General features: G+C 45.3%; 1 protein-coding gene across 1 annotated transcript in view; it reads left to right on the plus strand.

Annotated features, from left to right (window-relative positions):
* The window catches only part of TG (thyroglobulin), a 429523-nt gene extending 417989 nt beyond the window's left edge, over positions 1–11534 (plus strand). Inside the window, 2 exon segments of the mRNA XM_030189954.1 lie at positions 4674–4864; positions 10961–11534. Of these exon segments, the coding sequence (XP_030045814.1) occupies positions 4674–4864; positions 10961–11082 (313 nt within the window). The 3' untranslated portion in view covers positions 11083–11534.
* Positions 11535–12107: the final 573 nt, after the last annotated feature.

Genomic DNA, 12107 nt, shown 5'->3' on the forward strand with positions numbered 1-12107 from the left:
GTTTTTCCTCCTTTGAAGTCCACTCTATCCGCCTTTTCTCTCCTCTGCCTCTTCGAATAGCGGTCATTTATCGTCCCCCTGATAAGTCCCTTTCATCCTTTCTCAGTGACTTTGACGCCTGGCTTGCCTTCTTCCATGATCCTTCCTCCCCCTCTCTCATCCTTGGTGACTTTAATATTCCTGCTAATGATCCTTCCAACTCTTATATTTCCAAGTTACTCGCTTTAACGTCGTCCTTTAATCTCCAACTATGCTCCACCTCCCCCACTCATCAAAATGGTCACTGTCTTGATCTCATCTTCTCCTCCAACTGTTCACCTTCTAGTTTCCTTGCCTCTGATCATCCCTCCTCTGATCACCATCTTATAACTTTCACACTTAAATCTCCTCCCTCCCAGTCCCGTCCTATCCTATCTAATTTATCTAGGAATCTCCACGATATTGACCCTTCATCTCTATCCTCCCATGTTTCAAACCTCCTCTCTACTGTGGCACCATCCACGTCTGTCAACGAGGCTGTTTCTTCTTACAACAATACTCTATCCTCTGCCTTAGACACTCTTGCACCTTTGATGACCCGCCCTGTAAGGCGTACAAAACCCCAACCTTGGCTGACTTCTAATATCCGCTACCTACGTTCCTGTACCCGCTCCGCCGAACGCCTCTGGCGGAAATCTCGGGCCCTTGCTGATTTCTTACACTTTAAGTTCATGCTGACCTCCTTCCAATCTGCTCTTTTACGTGCCAAACAGGATTATTATATACAACTGACCAACTCTCTTGGCTCTAATCCTCGACTTCTCTTCACCACATTGAACTCTCTCCTCAAGGTGCCCCCTCCCCCAACTCCCCCTTCATTATCTCCTCAGACCCTTGCTGAATTCTTTCACAACAAGGTTCAAAAGATAAACCTTGCTTTCTCTACCTCACCAGCTCTCCCTCCACTAGTCCGTTCCCCTCTCTCTCCTTCCCCTCATTCCCTTTCCTCCTTTCCTGAAGTTACTATTGAGGAAATTACACTTCTCCTTTCTTCCTCAAAATGTACCACCTGTTCCTCTGATCCCATTCCCACCCACCTTCTTAATGCCATCTCTCCTACTCTTATTTCTTTCATCTGTCACATTCTCAACCTCTCACTTTCCACTGCGACTGTCCCTGCTGCCTTTAAACATGCTGTGGTCACACCTCTCCTTAAGAAGCCTTCACTCGACCCTACTTGTCTCTCTAATTATCGACCCATCTCCCTCCTTCCTTTTCTCTCCAAATTACTTGAGCGTGCTGTTCACCGCCGCTGCCTTGATTTTCTCTCCTCACATGCTATTCTTGACCCACTACAATCTGGTTTTCGCCCTCTCCACTCAACCGAAACTGCGCATACTAAAGTCTCCAATGACCTATTACTGGCTAAATCCAGAGGTCAATATTCCATCCTCATTCTTCTTGATCTTTCCGCTGTGTTTGACACTGTCGATCACAGCATACTTCTCGATACCCTGTCCTCACTTGGATTCCAGGGCTCTATCCTTTCCTGGTTCTCTTCCTACCTCTCCCTCCGCACCTTTAGTGTTCACTCTTGTGGATCCTCTTCTACTTCTATCCCTCTGCCTGTCGGCGTACCTCAGGGTTCTGTTCTTGGTCCCCTCCTCTTTTCTATCTACACTTCTTCCCTTGGCTCATTAATCTCATCCCATGGCTTTTCCTACCATCTCTATGCTGATGACTCCCAAATCTACCTTTCTACCCCTGATATCTCACCTTGCATCCAAACCAAAGTTTCAGCGTGCTTGTCTGACATCGCTGTCTTGATGTCTCAACGCCACCTGAAATTAAATATGACCAAAACCGAGCTTCTCATTTCCCCCCCCCCAAACCCACCTCCCCGCTCCCCCCGTTTTCTATTTCTGTTGATGGCTCTCTCATTCTCCCTGTCTCCTCAGCTCGAAACCTTGGGGTCATCTTTGACTCTTCTCTCTCCTTCTCTGCTCATATCCAGCAGATTGCCAAGACCTGTCGTTTCTTTCTTTACAACATCCGTAAAATCCGCCCCTTTCTTTCCGAGCACTCTACCAAAACCCTCATCCACACCCTTGTCACCTCTCGTTTAGACTACTGCAATCTGCTTCTTGCTGGCCTCCCACTTAGTCACCTCTCCCCTCTCCAGTCGGTTCAAAACTCTGCTGCCCGTCTCATCTTCCGCCAGGGTCGCTTTACTCATACTACCCCTCTCCTCAAGACCCTTCACTGGCTCCCTATCCGTTTTCGCATCCTGTTCAAACTTCTTCTACTAACCTATAAATGTATTCACTCTGCTGCTCCCCAGTATCTCTCCACACTCGTCCTTCCCTACACCCCTTCCCGTGCACTCCACTCCATGGATAAATCCTTCTTATCTGTTCCCTTCTCCACTACTGCCAACTCCAGACTTCGCGCCTTCTGTCTCGCTGCACCCTACACCTGGAATAAACTTCCTGAGCCCCTACATCTTGCCCCATCCTTGGCCACCTTTAAATCTAGACTGAAAGCCCACCTCTTTAACATTGCTTTTGACTCGTAACCACTTGTAACCACTCGCCTCCACCTACCCTCCTCTCTTCCTTCCCGTCCACATTAATTGATTTGATTTGCTTACTTTATTTATTTTTTGTCTATTAGATTGTAAGCTCTTTGAGCAGGGACTGTCTTTCTTCTATGTTTGTGCAGCGCTGCGTATGCCTTGTAGCGCTATAGAAATGCTAAATAGTAGTAGTAGTAGTAGTAGTAACAAAAGTAAAAATGACCAAATATAAACATGAATGCAATAAATGAGGTAAACTTGAGAAGATCAAGTTAAAACCTAGTAATAGGACTACCATGAAACAGTATAAAAAATATATACATTTAACAGCACCGAAATTCAAATAACAGAGATATAATACGGTGTCAGCATAATACTACTGAGACATCTAATAAGATTGCATTAGAACATTCAAATAACATAGATATGATGCTAATGATTTTCTACAATACAGCTTACCATGTAGCTGAGGGACTAAGTGAAGATATATAGATGGGGACAAGATGGGTAGGTTAGCGTAGGATGTTAAAAAGTTCCAACAAACAATTAAAATTTTTCATTAACACAAATGTGTGAAGCGATCAAAAACAAATTTTGAAGTGGAAATAATTGAGGATTAAGGCAAATTATTCCTTTATTTCATTGTGAAAAGCCCTGAATCTATGCATGTCTCTGAGCTGGTGCAAACCCAATAGTGAAATTTGTTTACCTATCCGTGTATTTCCATTGTAAGATGGGGAATACATGCATAAGTTTTCAGTCTACTCAGACTATCGTATGATCTATATATGTAAATGCTGCTATTAACACTACTACTACTACTACTTAACATTTCTAGAGCGCTACTAGGGTTACGCAGCGCTGTACAAATTAACAATAAGGACGGTCCCTGCTCGGAAGAGCTTACAATCTAAGATGTTCTTAAAATGTACCTCCAGTATGTCTCACCAGCAGGTGGAGTCCTCTTTCAGGCTTATTTTCGAAAGTGATCGCCGGCGATCTTCCGACATAAATCGGGAGATGGCCGGCGATCTCGCAAAAGCGGCGAAATCAGTATAATCGAAAGCTGCTTTTTTGACACCATTGTCACTTTCCCGTCGCCGAGCCGGCAAAAGTTCAAGGGGGCGTGTCGGCGGCATAGCGAAGGCGGAACATGGGGGTATGGGCATGGCTACCAGATGGCCGGCTTTCGCGGATAATGGAAAAAAAAAGCAGTGTTAATCAGTATTTCGCCGGGTTTACTTGGTCCTTTTATTTTCACGACCAAGCCTCAAAAAGGTGCCCCAACTCACCAGATGACCACCGAAGGGAATGGGGGATGACCTCCCCATACTCCCCCAGTGGTCACCAAACCCCTCCCACAATAAAAAAATAAAAATAAAAACCTTTTTTTGCCAGCCTCAAATGTCATACCCAGCTTCCTGACAGCAGTATGCAAGTCCCTGGAGCAGTTTTTAATGGGTGCAGTGCACTTCAGGCAGGCAGACCCAGGTCCATCCCCCCCCCCCCCCACCTGTTACACTTGTGGTGCTAAGTGTTGAGCCCTCCAACCCCCCCTAAACCCACTGTACCCACATGTATGTGCCCCCCTTCACCCATAAGGGCTACGGTAATGGTGTAGAGTTGTGGGGAGTGGGTTTGGGGGGGATTTGGGGGGCTCAGCACCCAAGGTAATGGAGCTGTGCACCTGGGAGCTATTTGTGTATTTTAAAAAAGTTTTTAGACGTGCCCCCTAGGGTGCCCGGTTGGTGTCCTGGCATGTCAGGGGGACCAGTGCACTACAAATGCTGGCTCCTCCCATGACCAAATGCCTTGGATTTCACCGGGTTTGAGATGGCCGGCATTTTTTTCCATTATCGCTGAAAAACAAAACCGGCGATCTCAAACCTGGCAAACTCTGGCATTTGGCCGGGTCAAACCGTATTATCGAAAGAAAAGATGGCCGGCCATCTTTTTCGATAATACAGTTTCAGCCAGCTGTTGTGTCGCCGCCAAAATAGATCGCCGGCGATCTATTTCGCCGGCACCGTTCGATTATGCCCCTCTTTGTCACTCTAATGCCTACAAGACCATTCTTCTGCTTACTTTGTGTTAACTCTTTGTTTGTTTATTTTTAAAGAAATCCAAATCATCCTTATGTCTTCTCAAGAAAATTAAATGAAGCTTTGTCACCATGGCCTGCCTTCCTAGCACATCCTAGTGGAGATAATTACAAAGAGCTGAGTGATTCCCTGCCAAACCACAAAGGACTGCAGAAAGCTGAGTGTTCATTCTGGTCTGATTATATCCCCACACTCAAAGCCTCTACTGGTAAGTTTTTACCACATAGGAGACAAGCAGGACAAAACCAAGAGGGAAAAGTAATTGTCCGAGGACTAAAATTACCAGCCAAACTTCATTTCATCTTAATATTTGTCAAATCCTGGTTTGCCAAATTCCACCCTGATATGTCCTGTGGGAGAGCTGTATGTTCCTTTAAGTGGTTTCCTGACATTATTTATTTATTTATTGGGATTTATTAACCGCCCTTATGAAGAGATTCACCCAAGGTGGTGTACTGTAGGTACAGTTGAACATCAAACGTACAATTTTGTTGACAACATAACAATAGTAAAATGTACAAGTATAAACATAAATATTATTTATTTATTTGTAAATTTGTATCCCACATTTTCCCAACCATTAGCAGGCTCAATGTGGCTTACATTATACCGTAAAGGTGATCGCCAGGTCCGGTAGATGTTAAACAAATACAGTTTAAAATAAGGGTCAGGTAAGGTTAGAGTAAACAGGTACAAAAAGGGACAAGGAAATGTCCAATGCGATGTAAGGTATTAATGCATTGCAGAGTTGAGGCATTGAAGTAGGGCCAGTAGGATAGGCCTTGCAAAACAGATAGGTCTTTACTTTAATGATCGCCTGAACTTAGTCTTCCTGCATTACCTAGAAATACATAGTAAGTGACAGCAGCTAAACACCTGAATGGTCCATCCAGTCTGACCAACTGTCACACTCATTATCAATTCATGATTAAATCAACAATGAACGTGATGTAAAATACTTGATCTTGATCTTTCTTTGGCATTTCTGGGATATCGACCATAGAAGTCCACCAGATGGTACAGATGGTAACACAGGCAGTGGGATGAAATAAGCCGTCTTGGTAAATCGGTCAATAACCACCTATACAATGGTAAACCCTTTCCGAATCGGGGAGGTCCGTCACAAAATCCATGGCTATGTGGACCCTAAGAAGCTGAAGTAGCCCCCAATGGGTGCAAATGAGGGCTTGTGACAAACGCAGACAGGGCAAGAGGTTACAAAGTCGTATACATCCTTCCTCATTTGTGGCCACCAATAAATAAAGTAAACTTCACCAAAGGCCTCATTTGCTAAGGGGCATGTTTACTGAAGTGTGCTAAGTGTGGGATTTACTGCACTAACAGCTCCCATATGTTAAAAACAGCTAACTCGCTAGCAATCCCATGCTAGCTGCTTAGCATGGGATGAGACAGAGACTTCAGGGAGGAGGGGCGGAGATTGGGCTTGAACTGTACATTGCAGTTAGCATATGGTAATTAGTGCGCTATAGCATTTGTACAGTTAGGGCCAATTCTATATATGGTGCCAAAACAATTTGTGCCCCCCAAATACCCCTCAAAACCCACTGCCCACAAGTCTACACCATTACTATAGCCCTAAGGGTGAAGGAGGGCACCTACATGTGGGTACAGTGGGTTTGGGGGGTGGTTTGGAGGGCTCCCATTTACCAGCACAAGTGTAACAGGTGGGGGGGGATGGGCCTGGGTCCACCTGCCTGAAGTCCACTGCACCCCCTAACAACTGCTCCAGTGACATTTGAGGGTGAAAATAAAAAGTTGTGAAACGGCATATTTTGTGGTGGGAGGGGGTTTGTGACCACTGGGGGGGGTCAGGGGAGGTCATCCCCGATTCCCTCCAGTGGTCATCTGGTCATTTAGGGCACTTTTTGGGGCCTTATTCGTGGAAAAACAGGGTCCAGGAAAAGTGCCCTAAATTCTCGCTAAAAACGCATATTTTTTTTCCCATTATCGGCGAAAGGCGCCCATCTCTGATCGGCCGATAACCACGCCCCAGTTCCGCCTTCACCACGCCTTCGACACGCCCCCATCAACTTTGTCCGCATCCGCGACGGAGTGCAGTTGCAAACGTCCAAATTCGGCTTTCGATTATACCGATTTGGGTCACAATATAGGTGTTTTTCTATTTCGATTATAAGCAGGATAGTATACTACGTACAATGTCAACACCATAATAGAACATTTTAATTGACAGTGTAGGGCATAAGCAAAGATGGAACATATAGATAGGTAAGAGAGTAAGAAGAGTTAGAAAGTAAGGTGACTAATTTAAACAGCGTTGCATATGAGGTCAGAAAGATGGTAAAATATTATCTCAGCTAGGGCAGGAGTGGATAAACATGTCCTGCTGCAATATGTGCAGCCTGTGTCACTCCTTGTGTGTGTGTGAATGAGACTAACACATGGTAAGATTCCCATGGGCAGGGCAGGGCTGTGCCTAGGGTCTCTGGTGCCCCCCTGCAGACTATCAATTGGCGCCCCCCCCCCCCCCACCACCGTCTAGCATCTTCTTTCTCTCATCTCCCAGTATAAAAGAAAAATAACTATGAGAACAGACAGTCTTGTCAACTCTGAAAAACAATGTGTTAGCAAAATCTCAGAATCTAACAAACAGATCCTTTTTCAGACACTTGCAACCTTGCAGTCACACATGCAGAACAGAGATAGCCCCTCTTCAAATTCTTCAAAAATTAACCTGACATCCTAAGAAGTTATAATCTGTATGCAGCACAATACCAGAAAAATAGAAAGAAACACATTGCTATACATTGCAAAATAAGATAGCAGATGTAAATTCTCAAAGTGGACATATTCCAAACACTAAAATGAAAATAAAATGATTTTTCTACCTTTGTTGTCTGGTGACTTTGTTTTTCTGATCATGCTGGCCCAGTATCTGATTCTGCTGCTATCTGTCCTCTTAACTCCGTTTCCAGGGCTTCCTCTCCATTTATTTCTTTACTTTCTACCTTTCTTCTTCATTTCTTGCTCTATATCCATAAGTAAAAGCTGGGTCCTCCGCAGACTTGACTGTCCAGTGGATCCAGCTTCTGCCTATTTTCTCCATCCATGTGCAGTTTTTCTCCTCTCTTCCTTTTCCCTCAACCATGTGCATCTCCTTCCTGTCTTCCCCTCCTTCCCCTCCATTCATATCCAACAATTCTCTCCCTGCCCTCCCTTTCATCCAGCATTTCTCAGTCTGACAGCTAGGGTCTCCCCCAGTTTCTCCCCAGCAGCTTCTCTCTCTCTCTCCTGCCCATGTCCCCTCTTTCTCTCACCATCTTTCCACTCATCTCTCTCTCTCTGTACCTCCTTCCATCCAGCATCTTCTCTCTGGCTCTCACCTGCTCTTTTCCATGTCCCCTCTTTCTCTCACCATCTCTCTCTAGCTCTCCTCTGCTCTTTTCCATGTCCCTGGCTCTCCCCTGTTCTTTTCCATGGCCCCTCTTTCTCTCCCCATCTCTCTCTGGCTCTCCCTGCTCTTTTCCATGTCTCTAGCTCTCCCCTGTTCCTTTCCATGGCCCCTCTTTCTCTCCGCATCTCTTTCTGGCTAAGCTTCTGGGTATCTGGGATTCTGGGGGGGGGGGGCTTTTACCCACATCACTAATGTGACGGGATACCCCATGGCATTCTGGGGCATGTAAAGGAAAAGGGCTTGGAAGCAAAAACCTATTTATACATGCACATTTTTGCATAAAGGCCAGTCCTTAAATAAACATGAAAGTAGCAAAGTTTTGCAGCTCTGGGGGAAATTATCTTTGAAGATGAAAACACAGAGCTACTGGCGGGATATTGTTCCTGGCAGTCTCATCCCCAGGCCAGATCCCATATGGACAGTGCTGGCAGGGTCTAGCCCAGGAGGGGTGGGAGGACAGAGACATTTGATGCCTGAGCTTTAATGGGACCCCCTCACCCCCACCCTAGTGCAAGATTATCAGGACTCTGTCCTTCTCTGTGTGCCACCGACTGGCATGGTGGCAGCACTACAGAGAGTACAGTGTACAGTCCCAGCGATGCCAAGTGCAGAGGAGAGGAAGGGAAATGAATAGAGAGTGGGGGGGGGGGGAGAGGGGTTTAGAATGCTGAAGAGATAAATACCCAGGTTTACATAAAAAAGACTGCAGCTCCTCTCCTGGCATAGAGATAACCCATCCCGGATGGGGAGGCAGTGGGGGAGAGTCTCTGCTTACAATATCCTTGAGCCCTAAAAGTGTTATCAGTTCATTCAGGCCTGACATCCTGGGAGGAAAAACATGGCCCAGCCCAAGCAAATGAACAGACAGGGCAGATTTAGACAGAGTCTTTTAACAGTTTAGCTCCCCCGCACTGTTCTTGCCTGGAATCTAGAACAAGATCCTACCTAGCTAAAACTTCTGACCAGACTCCACAGCTCCAGGAAAGAGACGGGAGGAAGGAGGGTAGATGACCTCAGGATTACATTAGAAGCCATCAGCGTCTACGATTCACAGAGATTCAGGGATGCCAACGGTCACCCACTGCAGCAGCCACAGTCAGCGTTTTTTTACTTAATTTTTCCAGAAGTTTCCTCCCACTCAACCAGAGCCGGCATCTGCTCATAAGCCATCACTACAATTATCTGGTAATAGGGGGAGGGGGCCGCATTTTACTCATTGTACTCCCAACTCAACCTGGCCACTGTGGTACAATATAGCCACAAGCTACAACCCAACTAACAGAGATCTGAAGTTTTCCCTCTGAGTGATGGCTGAGCTCCCAGGGCCTGAAGCACCTCCTGCCAATCTGGGGAACAGACGGCCTGACCCAGGAACTAAACCACTAAAAACCAGTACATTGGGCTAGCATTCTGCCAGTGCAACAAAGGCCCCAAAGGTGACAAACAGCCCTGGCTCAGTCACATGACCCACATTCAGTTCCATTCCAGGGCGACAGGGTGTGGAGCAAGGCAGGGATCCTGTTTCCCTGGCAGTGGGAAGGGTTGAAAAACACTCCACATGTTGCAAAGCAGGCAATTCTGTGCCCCAAATTATACCTTCACACAGCCTCCCTCACCTGGGTGGGACCACGGCAGAGTTCGTTTTGAAGAAAAAAAAGCACGGGGCCGCAGCAGCCTTCAGACATGCGCTGCTGGCTCTGCCGGTCCTCTGCCCCCAGAACGGGAAATTGATGTCAGGGGGCAGAGAACGGCAGAGCCGACAGCGCATGTCTGAAGGCTGCTGCGGTCCTGTGCTTCTTTTTCTTCTTATGCTGGCTGCGGAGAGAAGCGGCAGCAGCAGCGGATCAGCGACGCGTAGGTCTTGTTCCTACCACTGCTCAACAGAAGCAGCGGCAGCAGCAGATTTCTTGGTGGTGGTAAGCATGGCACAGCGGCGCCCTCCAGAGGTCGGCGCCCCCCTGCGGTGCTTACCCCACTTACTGGGTTGGCACGGCCCTGCCCATGGGACACCTCAGCACATCCTGCATTAGCCCTTTTCAGCTACAGTAAGCACACACAAGTGCTTACCCCTTACTGTATTAATGCAAAACCAGTAGCACAAATTTGTAACTATAAAGATTTATTTATTTATTTATTTATTTATTTATTTATTTATTGCATTTGTACCCCACATTATCCCACCTTTTTGCAGGCTCAATGTGGCTTACAGAGTATGGTTAAGATAAAGTCGATACATGATTTAAATACAGTTGATCATAAGTTGAGGTAAAAGAGGTAGTAGATGGGCAGGTGTTGGGTAGGTTGTGTGCGAAGTGTTTTGGTGTGTTCGGGTGGTTAGGGGAATGAATTGTGTGCGAAGTGTTTTAGGTGTGTTTGGGTGATTTGGGAATGAATTGTATCATTGAGGGTGACTTTTGTAAGCTTTGTTAATTAGAGAAGCCAAGAAAAAAACATTGTACAGTAATACAAATAAGGTGACAAAAAGATTTTGGGGGTTGGGGTCTGTCCCTCCCCACTTCTATCCACATAACATTGAGCTCCTCCTTTTAACAGCCTGGTCCCTTTTCAAATTATACAAATACATATTGGCCATAAGTTGACTTATGCAAATAGACTTTGACCATTTGCTAGCAACCAATTTTTCAAACAGAAGCATTTATACATTCAGCAGCTAATGCTGTCTACAGACTGTAAGTACTTTTAAATATCAGCCCTCAGGTGTTCGGACTGCAAGGACTAATAGAGACGTATTTATCCTGATCTATAGTGTGTCTTTAAGGGAGACAAACATTGGTATTTTGGAATCATAGCAGGGATTATGTGAGGTTAAACACTGAAACTATTTATTTCACATATTTTTTTAATGTGCAGGTTCAAAGAATAATGGACTGCAGACTGCAGATGGAAGCAGCAGTGGAAAACCAGGTGCACTAATCAATTCTGCAACCATTCCACCCACCTCACCCATGCTGGACAAGGAGGCTTACAGCTAGAATGTGTTGCTTTCCACTTGCAGTTCTCTGTGTCATTATGCTGCAACATTGTGTTTCCCTTCATGGACTGGTAGTTTACTCTGGCATCATAGCTCTGTCAGATAGGTTCTTGAAAAGCCAGGTGTCTTATTATCCCATCAATCTTAGGGTGAAAAATCATAGACTCTTAAACTTTATGCAAGGATACGACACCTCAGACTGAAAAGCTGCTTTTCTTATGCGTCTTGATGAGATTGATGGATTTTTTTTTCTCCCAGTATGCTGAGCACCTTGGCTCATTCTCCACTTACCTGTGGAAAAAGATTTGAATCATGCCTACCATTTACTTGACAGATCAGGAAAACATCTCTTTAAGTTGTTAAATTTATGTTTGCAGTAAAAAGAATGCAGAAAATACAGCTACTTCCTTTAACTGTTTTGTAAATGCCAGACAGCCAATGCACATTGTATATCTGTATTATTGAAAAATTAAAGCACAGCACAGAAAATGTTGAGTAGCTTGTGTGTTGTAACATTATTAAGTCGTCTCAATGCACAATTTGATCTAATAAAAGAAAAATCCAAAGAGCAAGAAAGTATTATTTGGGTTTTGGCTTGTGCCTTTTTCAGTTATCAGTTATGGTGAGCTACATTCAGGTACTCTAGATATTGTCCTATCCCTGGAGGGATCACAATCTAAATTTGTACCTAAAGCAATGAAGGGTTAAGCAATTTGCTCAAGGTCACAAGAAGCTACAGTGAGAATTGAACAGTGCTTCCCTGGTTTTGAACCCACTGCTCTAATCATTAGGCTACTCCTCCCTTCTGTAGAATATAGACTTTTATGTGGATGATGCTTTGAAGTTTCTACCACTGAAGCAGAAGCCATTGACCTGATGAAAAGAACACAGGCAATGTTAGTGGAGGCCATCTTGAGACTCCACAAAATAGCATCCAGCAGCACTGAGGTGATGAAAATGTTCTCCTCAGAGGACCATGCTAAAGACCTAGGGGTCCTTTTACTAAGGCGCACTGAAAAATGGCCT

This window comes from Microcaecilia unicolor, chromosome 1 (genome assembly GCF_901765095.1).
Source record: "Microcaecilia unicolor chromosome 1, aMicUni1.1, whole genome shotgun sequence".
Classification (NCBI taxonomy): Eukaryota; Metazoa; Chordata; class Amphibia; order Gymnophiona; family Siphonopidae; genus Microcaecilia; species Microcaecilia unicolor.